We start from the raw sequence: 18,654 nt of genomic DNA, 5'->3' as shown, positions 1-18,654 counted from the left end.
AGGTGTGTGGATTGGGAAAGACTCTTTGGGTAGCACTTACATTCAGAAGAATTTCCTGAACAGCTTTGATGTGAACAGGGGTAACATCCAAACTCTTTCCACTTTGGTTAAGGTTCCAAAACTTTGACAGCCCTGGGAACATTAGTGTTTCAAGCTGTCCAGATGTTGGGACAGCAGCTGGAATAACCCAGGAGCAAGAGCACCCTGTCTGATGCCCTGCAGTGCCCTCTCTACAACAGACAGAAGGGAAGCCAAACCTCTCCCACTGGAGTTTAAATAAATAAATCATCAGCTATTTGTATAGATATATAAGGACTATTGCTCCTGCAGCTGATGATGACCTAACTTAAAGAGAAATCAAGAAAATCTGGAGTATAACCTCTTTTTCACAGTATGGTTTGAATTGAAAGGGGTCTTAAAGACCATCTAGTTTCAACTCCCGTGCTGTGGTCAGGGACATCCTCCCCTAGACCAGGTTGCTCAGAGTAGAAGGATGACCAGGAGAAAATCAGTGACTTACTGCTTTCAGTGAAGTCTTAGTTCTTTTTTAGAAAGGTAGCACCTCAATATAGAAACCACGATCATAAAATAGAGAGGAGTATTAGGAGGTGTAAAGAGAGAAATCTTTCACCATGGGGTTCCTCAGTAGCCACCAGGCTACATCCCCTGTTTTCCTGCATCCTTTGGTGCAGGAGCATTGTGGGCATCCATCCAGCCACTTCCAGCTCACCTGCAGGACCTGGCAGCTCATTCCTCTGCTGAGCATCCTGGTGTGCCCCAGTCCTACAGCAGCTGGGATGGGGTCTCTACCCACATGTGGGCTGCCCTCTCTGGACTGCCCTTTGTGTGGAAACACTGTCGGAGCAGGAGACTCTCGGGGTATGGGATGTTTACCTGAAAGCCTTGACTGTTTGCAGGGTCTGTTGTCCTCACAGACAGCACTGACAAAGTGATGGGGTTTGGGCCTCCTGGTGTGAGCCTGCAGCTGTCACAGACGAGTGATCCTGTTTGGCCCACAGGAGGAATTTGTTCCAGATGGTTCCGCTGCGTGCAAGCTGTTTGCCACAAGTCTGAGGAAGCCTTGCCGCTTCCATGTGTGCAGGGTGGCTGTCATTAAACTTTTAAGCAAGGAAAGAAAAAGTGCTTTTTAAAAACACTTTTCATGACAGGGAGGTAAAAACCAACAATCCTCACCGAGATGTTACAGTGTGTGCTTCTTCTTTATTTTCATCCATAACCTCAGTGCTTTATCGAGGGCACTAAACATTGCTCTCCACAGCATATCAATCGGTCACTCAGAGCCTCTCCAGCTGATTTTGAGCCTTTTCTGACCCTCACAATCAGATAATGATTCCCAAATAAAGCTTAAAAATATATCTCTTTTGCTGATGTGAAACACCAAATTACTTTTGCTTCCAAATACAGGGGGATAGGAAGGATTAGCAATGCTTTTCCCTCCTTGCATTAGCAGCATATTAGGCATGTGTGATACAGTCCCTTTGCTCTTGGGGAGAGTTTCCCCCTCACTGGTCTTTCCAGCATGGCAGAGAGGGAAATAACTCAGTGATTAGCCAACCCATTAACGAGGTGTGTGTCTAATCAAAGACCGAGCTTGTTAAACACCTAAACACTCCTCTGCCCTGCCATATCTAAATGAATTGACATTTTAAAAAATCTCTCAGGAACTTAATTGTACAACAAATACCTTAATTTTTCTGTTTTGAAATTTGCTCTGAGAAGCACCTTTTCTTCCTTTCCAAATTTTTTACCAGGAAATTGGAGCATGTTCTCCTCAAAAACTTATGAACTTGATGGTTTTTCAGTTGGCATGTGGGTGTGTTTGTCCTTACCTCCTGTCATGAAATCAGCACAAAATCTACTTTTAATATATTAGTTAAAGCCTCTTTGACAGCACTTTTAGCATGTTTCCACTGTTCTGTTTAAACTTGCCCTTGTTCTGTAGAAGTCATAAACCATGCTACCTGCTGTCTGATCCCAAGAGATTCTTCTTCTCCCTAATCCTTCTGGAAGGTGGGATGAGGAAAATTCTAGAGTTCCTAAGTTCTGCCTCTGTGCTTAAGTGTTTACATGTAAGTTGGCTATGTACCATTCCTTTTCTCAAACACTGAGCTGCTGAGAGTTTGCACATAACACTGTTTTCTCTCTGTCTAGAAATTGTATTGACCCTGGAAGCACAGCGTGCAAAAATCACCAAGAAAATGAGGTCCAGATAAAAAGGATACAACGGACGTACTTCCTATACCTAAACCAAACGTTACTGATAATCTAAGTTCCATTCCTCTTGTGTTTGTTTACAGGACATTGGTGTCAGGAATTGGCTGTTTTTTCATGGTTTTATTCTGTTTTAATTTTAATCCAGTCATGAAGAGTAGTTCCTGTATGTTGGAATTATTTGCAACACTTCATGAATGTGTATATCTTACTAATTTATATAGAGCACCAAGTTTTTAATGTATGAAAGTATTTTATTAGTTGCGTTTCCCCATTCTTCTTGTATTCAGGCTTCTTTTCGTTTAGCATTAGGGTGATCAACATGGGATGTCGCCTTGAACAGAAAACTTTGTCTAACATCATGAGCTGATCTTGTAGGCTGAGATTCACATCTCAGTTATTTGTCTCCAGAATGTCATTGAATGAATAAAGCTTCATGTAAAGGAGGAAATACTTGAGAATGGATGTGTGTTGTAATTTTGCCTTACTACCAGAACAAAGCAACTGCAGCTCTGTTCATTGTAGCATTTATCATGTCAGTCTGAGCTGTCTGAGTTCTCCTTTTCCATGTGAAGCTCCCAAGAGGCAAAATCCCCTTGGTTCACAAATCCCTGGACTTGCACATTCCCAATAATTTTTCAAGACCCATCAGACCCAGGGTTCATGTGATTGATAGAACAGCAGTCTGGTTTTATGCCTTTGCGTATTTTAAATCTTTCTAGTGTGTCATCACTGGGATTAGACTACATGCTTTAAATTATCTTGTCAGAAAAGGCTTTATGTTTCACACTATCCTGTGTTGAGGAACATGAAGACTCTGTAGAGAGAGAATAGAAGACAATGAAAAATTATGGAACTCTTTGCAGTGCAGTTTAAAATTTTCCTCTTTTGTAACAGATGTTTTTCTTTTCTATCAGAGAAACATTAAAAAGAAAAACTAATGGCAATGACTGTACAAGCCCAATTGCAAATAATCCTGGCTCAAAAAAGGATGCCCACTTCTGTGCAGTCTGCAGTGACTATGCCTCAGGATACCACTATGGGGTCTGGTCCTGTGAAGGCTGCAAAGCATTTTTTAAAAGAAGCATTCAAGGTAGGACAAACAGGGTTTGATAATTTTGCTTAAATAAATTGTTTCATGTGAGCAGGGGCTGCAGCAGTTGACCTAGTAATGAGTTGGTCTGAAATCCTGGTGTCTGGTGCTCCATGCTGAAAATAGAGCAACACATGATTTGACAGTTTTATCTTTTGGCTCTGATGTTATCAAGATCTGGAAACATTACAGAGTGAGCAATTGATTTCTGTAGAGGAGAGGTGGAATGCATAGCACAGTGAGGTCCTGCAGCAAAGGCCTGGGTGGGATGGCACTGCAGACCTGTGAATCTGATGGGAGTTTGTGGCCCAGCTCAGCTGTAGTAATTGAGAATTAGTTTTCATAGACACAGTAAGAGTAGGCAATTATCTGGAGACTTTGCTTGGCAGAAGCTCTTCTTGACAAGAGTCTATTTCTTGGAGCTGTTGAGTCACAGTGCACAATATCTACACACTATGTAGGATGGAAAAATATGTGTAGCATGTATCAGGTACTAACCTGATTATTGTTAATGCTCAGCCTCCACCCCTCAGAGCCTGCACTGCAGTATCTCTTACTCTGTCAGATATCTCTATCTAAGACTCCCACTTCCATGTTTAAACTCTTAAATATTTGGTATTTAGTTCAAGCTTGCTGTGTGGCTGCAGTGTGAAGTAAATGTGGGGCTTCACGTTTGTTGCCACAGCCAGTGGAAGTCACTCAGGACCCTACTGCAGCTTTGGGGCACTTTGGTTTCTTTAACCTTGGCCTAGTTATCCTGTTCTTTGGCCTTGTCTGGGATCTTTTGGTGGAAAATAATTTCTGTTGACATTGGCTGCTACACGTGGATACCAGTGCAGAAAATCCTGTTGCTGTTTGGTCTTTAATGTTCCCCTTCCTCTTCTGCCTGCAAAGCCTTTAGCAATCTTCAGATATTTTCTTTTGGCTCAATATGGCAGAGTTGGTGCCACTAGGAGAATCAACTTTAATTCAGAACTTGTTTTGCCCTTTCACTTCATTGTGCAAATTCTGGACAGGTGAATAGCAATTTCTACAAGCTGGTGCAAGTACTTTTGATTTCTAAAATAATTGAAGAGAACTCTGTGTCCAGTTTGTAACAAATGGAGACTGAATTTGATCTCAAGGTGTTTTCTGTCAAGTAAATTGTTTGCCTTCTCTGTGTTGCTCACATGTGCTTGAGCCACCAGCAAGTTACCCACTGTGGTCTTTTGTACGCCTCAGTGTATCCTGTCAGGTAACAGTGTTTGTAATTCAAATAAAAGGATAAAAAAAGACAAAGAAAGCCAGTTCTTGGCATAAAGCACTATCAAGCACTCAGTTGCAACAGTTATGTTAAAATAAAAGACTTTCTGGGCCTGCCATAGACCAAAATGTTGGGCTCATGTCTAATTAAAATTAGAAGGTATGACTGAGCAACTGTGTGTGGTCTGAGTTTGTAGTGTTGTCTGTTTGTCCCACATCACTGGATGTCTGCCTGCAAGTTAATTTATCCCAAGGCCACAAGAGTTTTAAATTACTTTATACTCCTGTGTGCAACAGAGAGCTTCCTCCTCCTCTCCCCCCATGTTGTGTGAAGAGTCATAAACAGTAATTTGTTTTTCAGTCATATCTGCCAGTAGGAAATGGGACAAACTGTAACCTGATCTCTTCTTTTTAAAATTGCTGGTTCAAAAATTCAAGGTTAAAATAATTCTAATTTTGCACAGAAATAGTCACAATGGTTCAGTTAAATAATTACTCTTGGGGACATGAACTCTTGGATTTGCACCAAGTGAAAAAAAATTCACTCAAGTAGCAGTATTTTTGCCTGATCTTATTCTTGGTTGGGGGAAAAAAAACCAAAACCAACTTTAAAAGCAGCCTGGGAGAAAAGATATTAAGAAAAGTAAATGAGTGAATATTTTTTGCATTTTTTGGTAATTGGTGCAAGAGATAGTCCCAGTATTTGGCAGGAGATGATTCAACTGTGTTTACACCAGGAGCGTACCCAAGTCCAGTTTACAGTAATAAACCTTTGGACCAGATTATTGATTAATGAAATACAGTAAAGTAAAAAGTAAAGGGGTTTGGGTGGAAATGAGGTGAGATGGGAAAGAGTAAGAAGAGAACAAAAGAGGATGCAATGAAAACTGATGAAAATGAGATAAATGCTTGTCCAGAATATCTAAAACTTACAGCCTCTACTTGTGCTTTGCTTTGCAGTTACAGGATGCATTATTTACTACCACTCTGCTTTCTATCTTGGTCTTTTTTTTTTTTTTTTTTTTTTTTGTTAACTTTGGTCCGGGGTCAATCCTCCAAAGGCTTCTTCATTCCTGGAACTCACCACATCAGAGTTCAGTAAATAGAGCTGTAGTTTACTTAAATCTTTGCAGGACTGAAGCTGCTCTTTTCAACTCTGCTGAGGAAAAAAAAAATTAAAACCTCGTATCTGCCAGCTATAGGCTCCCAATATACAGTAAGAAATTGGAGATTGAGAGCAAATTTCCACAAGAGTGTATGTTCCATTGTTCCATTTTCAAAAAATTAGTTGGTTTTAGAAGGTGCTTGGTTATCTGACAGTCACCAGTATAAAGCTGAGCTATACCATCTGGTTAATTATGAGGCCACAGGTTGATGTTTATAATATAGGATAAATACGCATTTTTGCATCAGTTAATGGAGTTTAGATATATGCACGTGGAAAAAGTCGAGCTGTTTACAGTCAGGAACGTTCCTGATTTGGGAAATGACCAAGATAGTTGGAACTGTTGAATTTTCCCTTCTTGCCCTGCTGCAGGACACAACGATTACATCTGCCCAGCCACCAATCAATGCACAATAGACAAAAACCGGCGCAAGAGCTGCCAGGCCTGCCGGCTACGGAAATGCTACGAAGTGGGGATGATGAAATGTGGTGAGTTTGGCATGTCCACGTTCTTAGCTTGGGTTTTGCTGGCTTTTTCTTTCTTCCCTTCAGCCAATTCTGTATATTTTTTCCCCTTGGAATCCTAAGAAGGCACAACAATTAAATCAAGGTTTAAGCTGGTTTTATAGGAAGGAATTAACTGATTCTTAAAGCTGAGGAAGACTTGTCATTTTCAGAAGAAAACCTGTGGGAAGGGGTAAGGTGTAGGTTAAGCATGTTTTGAAAACCATATGACCTCTGCAGAGCTTCGGGGAGGCAGGTGACTTCCATGCAGAATGAGAACTCAAGAGCTGCTGCTTCCAGAGCCTTCCAGAGACAGTCTCTGCTAATGAGAGGTAAACGAGCCTGTGTCTGCTCTGCTGGTTGGATGCACTGCAGGAACAGTAGTGTCACAAGGAAGCAGCAGCTAATTCACCTGTATTCCACCTCTGACAGTGGCAAGGGTGGGTGCCTCGGGAGGAGTATAAGAATGAGGCCAGCACCTATGTGGAACTACTGCTGTCAGTTCTCAGCTTCCAAAAATTAGCAGCTGGGGACATTAGTAGCATGACAGGTTTTCTATTGTCTCTCTTTTTAATCCCATAAAGGCTTAGCACCTACAACATTCCTCAGCAGCTTGGCCACCCATCCTGTGAAGAACCAGCTCTGAGGTTGCCAGGATTTTGTGTGGGGCTTTGGTGGGGCAGCGAGGGGAAGGCAGTGGGAGGGCAGTTCTTTTTTTTGAACAAGCTATCTTTAGATGATGCCCCACAGCTCTTCCACCAAAAGAAATAGTGAACAACCACTGTTTGTCAGTGCACCACTCAGAATTATCCAGCCTTTTCTCTTATTCCTATCTCATACTTACAAGTGATGTGACTTCAATGTAGTTGTGCATTTAATAGATGATATTTTAAAAGTTACTTTTAAGAAGAAAATAATTTGAACGATGTCTCAGTCTAATGTATGTTTACAGTCAAGGTTTGCTGTTTCTTATAGATTCCCCAATGTATGTAATAGAAACAGGCTGGAAAAATATCCCATAAGAACACTGGAGTGGAAAGGAGAAAGTCACTGTGTTTGGCTCTCCATGATTTGCAGGCGTGCATCTCATTTCATCCCATTTAATGTAGATACCTATTTCTGTTTCAAAACTAGGCACTGTTTTCATCCTCCTACAGCTTTGATCTGAAGACTGATTGTAAAATATAACTTCCTTCATTAGGAACATTCTTTAGAATTCCAGCCTGCATTTATTGCCGGACAATTAATGTTCATTTTTTCTTGTGACAACATTGTCTTTCAGCTTAAAGACTCCTCTTCTCTTTGTTGTTAACGGCCTGGTTTTGTTTAAGGACTGCATCATATCCCCTCACAACCTTTGTTTTAGTTGGCTAAATAAACCAAGAAAACTTCTTCTCTTGCAAAATAGGAAAGTAGACAGAATCTGGAAATCATCAGGGTAGCTTGTCCCTCCACCTGCTCCAGGCAGAGATAACCCAATTTGCACTTGGATGCCAGAATCATGGACAGCATTCCAGTGGCTCTCCTCACTGCAGTAACAGTAATACATTTCTGTTGCTGCAGGAGCTTTTTTCTGTGCCCAACCCAGGATCCTTGTTGCCTTTTTCAAGGTAACATCATGCTGGCAGTTCATTGTCACACCTTGATATGTTACGATTGCAGCCTCCCTGTTCATTCCTAGCTGATAACTGCCAGTGTAGAACTGAAATTTCAACTGTTCCTTGTATTATTTTTGTACTCCTAAAGTACATTTAGTTTCTTTTGCTCAAGTCAGACGGTTTTTTCTATGTGAAGCTCCTGTCTTTTCCTGCAGAGATGATGGATCTCAACTTTTATTGGTGTTTGGTCTAACCTCCAGAAAGGAAAGCCTTACGCCTGCAAATAGGACTTCTTTCAAAACCTAACTTTCTGAATGGTGCTACTGGTCATCTTTATGACTGAGAATTTTGCTCAAAGTTTTTCCAATGGAGGTTTCTACCAAGCCCCAGTTCTGGAGTTGGAAAGGCTTTGTCAAGACTGATTCCAGAATGATCTTGTAAGGTAGACCTCCACAATGCTTGCTTTAAATTAATAATTTTATTCTAGCTGCCCAGAAAGTCCAGGTGTGTGATTATACCTCATAGGTACTGTAGTATTACAAGTAAAAAATTATAGCATACACTTATATCCAAGCCTGTGTTCCTTTGAATCTTGTCACATATTCATAAACATGTCTTCCTACAAAAATTATTGTCTGCAGGACATTGATGGCTATGCCAGATGAAAAATGACAGATTGAACCCATAACTGAAACAAAGAGCTGTATTTTTAAATACTTAGTTTTTAAAATAGTAGCACTTAAGTTGAAACTCTCGAGAATTTAATTTGAGAGTCTGAACAATTTAATCTCAGAAAAAAGAGCATAAAAATAAACTCAGAACTGTCTGAATCACCTGATGAGTTAAGTGGCACCTGTGAGTAATGCAGATGTATGGACACATGGTGACAGACATTTAAACCAGACAGATTTTAAGAGAGTATTTCTTGAGTGAAATGTAAATGCCTTTTCCCGCAGACCACGGCAATTATCTGTCAAATGTTTTCTCACTAGAACTGTGCTTTAATAAAAAAATTTTATTGTAGAAAGCCATAAAAGAGAACACTTTGTTTTTAATGAAGGCTTTTCTGCATCTCTGCTCCTTTCTGAGGTCACTTGGTGAATGGATTGGTTCACATCTGCTAAAGCCCTGAATGGGATAGAATGGTTTGTGAGTGCATTTTTGTTCAGTGGAGACTTGTGTCCAGCACGAGCGATAAAAGAAGTTCAATTACCACTTTGTACTCTTCTTAAAATCTCAACACCATTCCCATCGTATCTTTAAATCCTCCCTTTGCATATTATCAATAGACACCTTGAGAAAAACACACAGATACTTGTGTGTTTAAAACATACATTTCTGTGTCTAAATGTGATTAAGCAGCACATGCCATCTTCAGTGCAGTAGGAGGCAGTAGAAGAGCATTGCTCTGGAGTTTCCTGGTCTGAAATTCTTTAGGATGTCGTCACCTTCAGAAATGTTAAGAAGTCAGCCCAACAAGCCACTTGTATTTTAGTGGAGGCTAGCTTAGGGGTACCTATCACTAAGGTGATAATGGATTTTCTTACAAAATATACCATCATTGCCAAAAGCATGAGGGTCTTAGACACTGCATCTGCCTCTGCAGGAAGTCCATGTTCTGTGCTGTTTCAAACAAGGAAGCTACTGCTAAAGTTTGGCACTAGGACTACTAACAGTGGTAGAAAAATAATTACCAGAAGAATTGCACTGTCATCAGGAACAATGAAAACAGAAAAACTGCAATGAACTCTGTCCAGCAAAATTGAATAAAATAGATCAGGATAAAACTGATCTTCTCTTGGAACTTTCTGGTGTTTACCTGGGGAGCTGAAATGGACTTGGACTGTTTGTCAAAGGCAGTTTCTTCATCACTTTGCACTCTTGGAGCAGCTATGCCCTGCTTTGCTTTGTGTTTGCTTCCTGAGGCTCAAATAGACCTTCTTTCATAAGGAGTTTTCAGTTTCCCTGACTTTTATTTCCCTCCTATGCCCTGCTCTATATCTTTTCCCCCATGTGTCACTTCTCAACTTGTTGAAATCTTTCCAAAGATAAAGCTCCTTTCAGCCCCAAGTGAGGAGGCTGAGAGGCCACACTCAAAAGTGATGGAGAGATGCTGCTCTTGAATCCTGGCATCATTCAACAAGTTTGCAGGAAGGAAAACGGATTTCTCTGTGGGCTGGTTCAGGATTTGGCTCTTTCTCCTGTGTGTGGTTGCTGTGTGCAGTTGAAATACTGTAAAGTACTTTTCACACAGAAAATAAGTGAGGACAAAATATTTCAAGCCATTCTCCGGACATCAGATGTATTAATTGAATTTTAGCTTTTATAGCAATCACTATAATTGAGGCTCATGTTTTCATGTGCACACAGGCAGACGGCAGCTCCTTTGTCAGCAGCTCTGCTCTGGAATATGTAGTCACCAGAACATTTATATTTGCTTTCAAAGGCAACTGGAGTGATAATGATTTACTAATGTGTATTGGAGCCAGTTTTAAGCTCAAATACTTTCAAAAACTGATTATAATATATTCAGTGGTAGAATCTGCAGTTGCTACAGAACTGATTAGTTATATAAGCCATTGCCAGGGACCAAAATCAGCATGAAGGGCAACATGCCATGTAACTGCCCACCATATCAGACAGCATTTGTGATTTTCAGAGAATTTGCAAAGCTTGAAAAATAGTGTGCTTTACTGCCAGTAGTACCTGCTGTGGCTCGTTCCTGGCTGAGTGAACAACAGGCTCATTTTAATGACCTTTTTTTCAATGTGCCTTATTTCATATATCTTGGGGTCATTTACTCATGTGGTCTGTGGTGCTGCAGCTCAAGGTCTTGCCCTTGGTCCATCATTCTCAGCTGAATGCAGCAATTTTCTTTCACAAAATATCTCTAAATAAGGAGAGCATGGTAGGAAGAATGAGGGATTTGATCATTTTGCACTTCTGCAATTGCCTGAATTACCTTAATAGAAATGAATATAAGCTATTAAGTACTGTTAGGGAGTTTGTGGTATAGTCAAAGATAGTCCCTAATCTGGGAAGCTGTATTTTATTGCTCTGCCTTTACACACATTTATCCACATCTCTGTGTCTACTTAAGCAAAACATTAGGCTGGTTGATAATTATTTATAAAATACAGTTTTAGAAACACGTATACATGTCTGTTGCATGCTAATGGATGTATAGGTAGAATTTCTCAGTCCTGCCTAAACTTTGGATTTTAAAAGAAAGTAAAGAAGCTCCTTTATGTCATTGAAAGTTGTTGTTTTAATTTGAAAGGCTGGTGTTTTCTGCTGTGTCAGTTGACTAGCAAGCTTAAATATAGTTTTCTTGTTCTTTAAATGCAAGCAGAAAAAACCAGAAAGTGTTAATAAATGGTATCTCTTTTAAGTACCTTTTATGCACATGGCTCAGTGATTCAGCCTAGTTCTGCTTTGGCAATATATGGTGAATAAAAACCACCACAAATAACTCAGAATCTGCTTTGGCTGGGCTTTTTCCCACCTTGCTTTTGTCATCAGTTGTCTTTTCTTTAGTAGCAAGTTTTTAATGCAGAAATGTAGTACTCCTAATCTGGCTTTCTGCACTGGTAATGTGATTATAGAAATTTGGTTTATGTTTTAAATGGAGCATATTTTTATAATAAGAACTGGTTATATAAGAAACTTGATTCAGTTAAACAACCTGAAGTAATTTAAAGAGGTTTACTAGTTCCCAGTAAGAACCCTCCCCAAGTATTGAGGCCTTTAATACTCTCAAAATCATAACCTGACTGAATTACCTTCAGATGGAGCATGGAGTGCAGCTGTGCAGATGGAAATTATTCAAGATTTTGTCAATTAGAACAGAATGCTGGACTACTTTTTATATTGTTTTTAAATTTGATTTCTGTGACCTTCATTAAAGTATGTTTGATTACCTATGTGTTTATATTTTCTATAAGCTTAAATTTATATTTATAGGCTACAAAATGTTAACTTTACAACAGTGAATTGGAGAGGATGACTCAGATCGTGGCACCAAAGGACTGATATCTTCAGTGCCACAGAGAAGTTTGGGTGACAGCATGACAGAGCCCCACAAGAGCACACTTGGTTCACTTCAGTGCCAGACTCTGAACTACAGCCAATAAAAGCTGGCTGCAAGTGCTTCCTTGAACACATGTTGCTTCTGGCAGGTGTGTCAAAACTGTTGGAATTTCTTCCTTATTGTGTCATCAGGCACATCAGGCTCCTCTCTCCAGTTCCCTCTTAAGCCAGTAGTTTTTCCGACATTATCACTTTAGATAAGGTCCCCAGCTGAACGACTTTCCATATGTGCAAAGACTGATGCTCTTGCATCTTCTTTTGGGGTGTTTCACAGCTCCACCAGATACCGGAGAACAAAAACTATTCATGTCACAGAGCGTTTGGTATTTTTTGATAGCCCAAGAAAATTTTTACTCTACCCTGCGTGTGGCTTCTATTCCTATAGAATATTTTTCTTGTTCTGTATTTCAAGGTGCCCACGGGAAATGTGCTTCAGCTTTCTGAACAGTGAAAACAATGTGCTGTGTTTCCTTGTGGTTATGGTCTCTCCCATGCCATGGAGATCAGAGCCATGGATCTCTCTAGCCCTGGGCACCTCCTCATCTGTCTCCAGCTGTACTATTGTTTCATTTGCCTACTTCACTGTTAGCCTTTCCTCTTTGTCTTCCCTGATGGAAAATACATTACTGTGCACTACAGGATTTCAGAACAGTCTGCAGCCCACTGTGCCATTCTAGTGTTTTTTGGTAGCTGACAAACCACTTCAAGATTTTCCTCTTGACCTTTGTGCATTAGCCAAGAAATGAGGCTTAGCACAGAGTTCACAGCATTATCCAGGTGTCTTTGTAGAAAATAGTCTATGCCTTGGTGGCCTTTGCCTCTCTTCAGGAAGGAATTGCCCAAGTGGGAAGAAATTGCTCTGTTACTTTTGTAGTTCGGCAGGGAACCTTTTTTGGGGTATTTTCATAAAGTCTCATTCCATGAATCTACATAAAATAATGTCTCACGCTCTGTCTGTCTCTGCTGGTGTGTAACCTTTCCTTAACTGCTGTTCATCTGCTCTGGAAACTTCTAGCTAGTTGTCATTTGGCTCAGCATTTGGTTCTACAAATTATTTATTTCCTTCAATCCATTATTTGTGCAAATATCCTGTCTGCACTCAGCCCATTTCATCATACCCACATCCCTTTCAAAGTTGCAAAACCATCTTTGCTCCAAATGGTGCAGGCCGTAAGCCGGACTTCCAGCTGAAAAATACTTCCAGCTCCAAATGGCTTATCCCACTTGCTCTTATCCCACTTGCTCTTATCCTACTCCTCTTGCCTGAGGTCTGTTCATTGAATCAGCTTTGCCTGTTGGTCTTCTCCAGTCTCTTGGATTTCCAGGGAAACCATGTCCTCTAATATTAAGAACTTCTTTAATGAGGACTTCTTTAACTTTCTTCTACATCCAACATGATTTCCTGAACAGGCAGCAAGAGAGAGCGTGAGAGCCACGTGCAACTGAAAGGTCCACATCCTAAAAGTCCTGGAAGACACTGTTGGTCTTTATTCAGTGAGGTTGTACCTGGCTGGCCTTTGCATTCACCCCTCCCACAGACTGACCCAAATGCTGTTTGACAGCTGCTGAAGATGTGACAGGTCTATGACCTGAAAAGCCACTTCCACCTGAGGTTCCTCTGCCACATGAGCCTGAGACTCTGCATTCACCCAGCATCTTATTTAGCAAGACAAAGCCTTGTCAACAGTATCTGAAATCAATTTTTTGTGCCCCCACTACCCTTATTTTTATTTGGCTTATGCTTGGACCTCTTTGCTAACTGGAGTAGAATTATAACTGAGTCTTTTACAAATATTGTAGTTTTGGAGAAGCTTTTAGACTCTTTCCTTGGCAACTATGCAAAAACAGGTAATAGTGATGCTACCAATAACACTGACCAAGAATTGGACAATGCTTAGTTTTGTCAGAATGAACAATTAATTAAGTCCAGGAATGTAAAGGACTGCTCTTTGCAATAGAAATAGCCTTCTGCAGACAGAGCTCCAAACAGGGTGTCTGCTCTTATTTGTAGATACCTGAACTCCCTTTGGAGAAACTTCTGCTGGCTTTTTGGGAGCATGGGGAGAAAATGGGTTGAATCTTGTAAATCCCTGGCTGAACATCCAGCTAACTCTGAAGCCCAGCTGTGCTTGTTCCTGAGGCATTTAATCTGTAACTTGGCCCAGGCTTTCAAGTCTTTTATTCCCCCAGTTTACATATAAAGCAGAATTTACAATCAGCTATCTTTATTTGCCTTTAAAGATCCGATTTATATCTTTTTGATGTCAATGGGAGTTTCCCACTGGACTTTTAAATCGAGTTAACCAAAGTTCAAAACCAAACATTTTTAAACTTCATTTCTGTTTAGTAGAATAAATAAAACCCCTCAGCTGAAGTCAGCAGGAACAAAGTTAAGTCCATGCTGAATGTCCCAGAAACTTAATGATCATTATTAGAACATCCAATATTAAAGGGTTTTCACCCTCCTCCCCAAGTATTTGGGTTTATATAATGAAACCTGAGGGGAAAAACTCTCCAATGCCAACCACGTGCCTCTCGCACCAGGCTCAAGAAGAGAACGCTGCGGGTACCGAATCCTGCGCAGCCACCGCGGTTCCGAGGATCGGGTGCATTGCCTTGGCAGAGCCAAGAAATACAACGAGGCGGCGACGCGGGTGAAGGAGATCCTGCTGAGCACGGTCAGCCCGGAGCAGTTCGTGCTAACGCTGCTGGAAGCCGAGCCACCCCACGTGCTGGTCAGCAGGCCCAGCAAACCCTTCACCGAGGCCTCCATGATGATGTCCCTGACAAAGCTGGCGGACAAAGAGCTGGTGCACATGATTGGCTGGGCCAAGAAAATTCCTGGTAAGAAATTCAGGCTTGTTTTTATTTGTTTCAGGCAATGGTTTTACCATCAGTGTGTCCTCCTCTGCTCTGAAAAGACAGAATAGCACAGTAGGTACATGGTATGAAAGTCAAGCTTTCTGTCCTGCAAAGTAATGGAGAGTTTATTGCTCTCAGTAATTAACCTGGATGTATTTTGATTTATACACAATATAACCCAGAATTTGCTGTCTGTTCTTACTCAAATACTTCTTCATTTTGCTATAAAGCAGAGCTGGTGTTGTATGTAATTTCTACCTCATCAGCTATAAATACATGATTAAGCTGATTTAGAAGGTTCGTTTAACACCAAATTCTTTCCTTGAGTCCTGATAGAAGGTTTCTGGTACAGTTAGTGATAACTGAAGGGTGTCCAAGTCCTGGGTCTGAAATAATTTCATTTGACAGAGCCGCTACAGAAAAACATCAGTGAAGCACAGTATTGATCTCAGATTTATCATGTGCACTCTTCCAAAACAAAAATCAGTAAGGGTTCTTTTGGTTGTTGGCAACAGCAAGAACATGCACTGCAATACAACTGTCTGTGTTAGCGCCTGGAATGTCTCAAATGTGTCCATGGCATCACGGCAATGAACCATTTAACTTCTCACAAACCATTTCAAAAGAAATGGTGAGCATTTGCAGATCCTTCTCCATGAATTACCCTGACTAAAACAGGCAGAATAAAAATTAAAAGTGAGTTAAAAGCATGGAATAATTGGTGGACTTATAGCAGTATGGGGCTTGATCCTGAGCTTCAGATAGAGTGCACTGCTGGTGATGCCTTTTCCTGGTCTTAAAATCAAGAGTCATACACAGTTAGAAGGGGAAAAGGGATTTTACCTTGGTATTTATTTTTAAGGATCCTTAGGTGCACACATCCAGGTCATATGCATTGAGATGCACCCCACCGAGTCTGTCTCTGTGTCCCCCCTCCCAACATTGGGTATAACATTATAGGTTTTTCTAATTAGCATATCTATCAAAGATTCCCCAATGAGAGGCTCAAATGAGCCCCCCTCCCCAAGGAACTTTCCCCAGGATGGTTCTATCTTGGTTTACAGAATGTGTTCTGGAGAGGACCTTGGGGTCTGGGGCACATTGATCCCCAGCTACGAAGCTTCTAAAATGTTTAGTCTCTTAACTTGACAAACAAGTCCAAGAATGTAGGCAAAACGCACTAGGAATACAGAAGTTGTAAAAAGGTATAACAGGGGTATAAAAGAAAAGGCAAAAATCTTCATGGCATCACTGGGAGCCAGCACTCCAAAGATCCTCTGCTGTATTTTATGCTGAAGGTGTTCAGAGCGTGCTGGTGCGTGCCCTGCCCTTGTCACGGTGTGCACTGCAAAGAGCTCCTGCTGCTGGAGTACCCACATGGGGAAACATGACAGGAACCCTTCCCTCCAGAAGCACAGTGTGTGCACAGTACACGAAGCAAACTCGGAGGAGAATATTTCGTATAATCCTTAAATTAGGAATTTAGCGTCAGGGAAGCACATCCTGTTTCAGGTCTAGGTGGAGTGGCTGATGTGCTTCCAGCTCCAGCTGCTGAACACAGCTCCCAGGGGCAGAGCAGTCTCAGCCACTGTGTTGGAGGGTCCAGGTGTGATGGTTTTGGGGTGTGCAGATTCCAGGCCAGCTGCTGAGCTGCTGGGGAGGAGATGTTTGCACCCCAGAGCATCTCAAACCACACAAGACACCTGCAAATTGATGATAGTTTTGCAGTTAATGTGGGATGTTTCAAACAGAGAGACCAAATCCTTTATCCTTATTTTTCCTGGCTTAAGAAACTCTGAAAATAACTGTGAAGTAAGTAACCATAAGGGGTTAAATGGTATCTATTGATATAATTTCTTGTCTAATCATAAAAACTTGATTAAAAGGTGCCATTTCAGAGGACGCCACACAGTCATGTTAATCTGGTAGGAAGTGAATTGTGCAGGAAGATTGGTCTTGGAAGATGACCTCATTTTAACCAATATTTCAGTGGGGAAAAACCCCAGCCTAATCTTTTCCATTTTCTGATTATTATTAATTTCTATTCTTTAACTCTGTCACCTTTTTAAAAAAAAACCAACAAACCCACAAACCCAAAACCTCAGCTAGTTAAGATTAATTATTTTTATTTTTTTACAAGATCAGTTTCCAAATCACCCCCAATTTTGGCATCAGTCACTTTTAGTTTATTTTCAACATATGTCAGAAATAAAAACTTTTTCTTGGCAGTAGGAGAACTGTATGAAGAAAACCCATTGAAGCAACCAAACCCCTTCAAAAGAGTTCCTGGGAATGCTGACACTGCCTTATCTCTGTTTATTTTTTCTGAACACTCCTGTTACAGAGGACAGAAATAATCAGCATTTTAAAGCAATGACAAAAATAGATGCAATGTTTAATATGCACCTAATTGCAAGTGACACTGCCATATTACATGGCAGCTGGAGCATTTACTTCAGTGTGGATTGATTTTTTGTTTTTCATTAAAAAAAGCTGCGATGACTAAAGCTCAGGATATGGAATTTCATTTTTCAAAATCTCTTGCCTGAAGGTAATCATGTTGATCCCTGCCTGGTTACTGGAGGTAATGTCTCAGGGAAAAACAGAGAGTTCTCGACGAATGGCCCAGTGAGCAGTAATTTTACTTTCTGAAAAGCTGAGTATTTGCTTTTGTGCACCTGGGTTAGAAGCCCATTTTCATCTCTAAGTTATTATTGGATATTATTTTAACACTCACTGGGAGTGAAAAAATAAAAAATTCCTTCTTCTATTAACAGTAACTTTTTGCCTAAGTAGGAAAAAACCATGTTTATATTTTGTGGAGGTTTCATATTTAATATTTAATATCAGTCTTTTGTTATGAATTTTACTCTGTGGCTGTACTTTTGTCTGTACTTTCGTCTGTACTTTCAGCCTGGTGGATTGTATTTTTTTGTTGTTCAGTAAAATAGAAGCTGACATCTGGATTTTTTCCTCCTGAATTCCAAATATTTTAATTCTTGGTTGTCAGGTGGCAGAACACAGCTTCTGTGATTGCCTTTTGCTTTGTTGACCTGGTCTAAAAGAGTTTAACATGGTTCATTGCTGAACCTGCATTGCAAATCAATAGGATGTTGTCACAATATTGAAATTTGGATTCATTATGCAACCTAGTGTGTTGCTGACCAGAGCAGTCTGTCTTATTCTAGTTTTTACACATCCAGTACAAGTTTTTTTCAGTCTGTCTTAGCAATTTTTAATTAAATGATGAGGTACACAGAGCTCACAATTTAAAGGACGTAATACAGTCACAGAAAGAGTAGTAGTTTAAGGTACTCTGGAGGAAATTAAATGGGGCTTCTGATGCTTCAGGTTGTTGTTTGCTGTCATGGATCTTTGGAGCATGAGATTGTTAGGAAAAGGAGAAGTAGAGTCCTTCTAACAGCTGTGCTCAATGGCCATAGTTCCTACTGCTGCTGCTAATGTGAGTTTAGCAGATGACATCTGTGATAAATCTGTATCTTCAAGAACCTGTAGATTGAATGTTGGGACATGGGCTGACGCCTCACTCAGCTGGGAGAGTTTTTAAACCCGATAATTCCTTCTTTATGCTAGAGAAATCAGTACAGGCCGGTGCAAATATTTATTTAAATATACTCTGAATTGTCTTTGGGCTGTTGTTTCCCAGGAAACTGACATTGTCTGTTCTTATACTACTTCACACTTTTGTGAATATTTTCCTAAAAGCAGTTTTAAATGATGAGCGTGTGTGGCAGATAATCTGTTGGCTGTGCATTCTGTAGTAAATTCTGTGATGGTGGAATCCAGGAGGGAAGGTACCACTCCCAGGCTCCTGTTTACCCTTCTTATAAAATCAGAGGCAACGCTGT

The 18,654-nt window shown here is 40.5% G+C and overlaps 1 protein-coding gene across 5 annotated transcripts in view; it reads left to right on the top strand.

The window, feature by feature from the left end:
* ESR2 (estrogen receptor 2) overlaps positions 1–18,654 on the top strand; it is a 40,855-nt gene that overhangs the window by 12,273 nt on the left and 9,928 nt on the right. For all 5 annotated transcript variants that reach the window (XM_048308241.1, XM_048308242.1, XM_048308240.1 and 2 more), the window contains 3 exons: positions 3,150–3,325; positions 6,105–6,221; positions 14,468–14,767. In XM_048308241.1, the coding sequence (XP_048164198.1) occupies positions 3,150–3,325; positions 6,105–6,221; positions 14,468–14,767 (593 nt within the window). The remainder of the gene's footprint in view (positions 1–3,149; positions 3,326–6,104; positions 6,222–14,467; positions 14,768–18,654) is intronic.

Source organism: Corvus hawaiiensis, chromosome 6 (genome assembly GCF_020740725.1).
Source record: "Corvus hawaiiensis isolate bCorHaw1 chromosome 6, bCorHaw1.pri.cur, whole genome shotgun sequence".
Lineage (NCBI taxonomy): Eukaryota > Metazoa > Chordata > Aves > Passeriformes > Corvidae > Corvus > Corvus hawaiiensis.
Note: the sequence above shows the minus strand (reverse complement) of the source record. Positions and strands in the feature narration are given on the sequence as shown.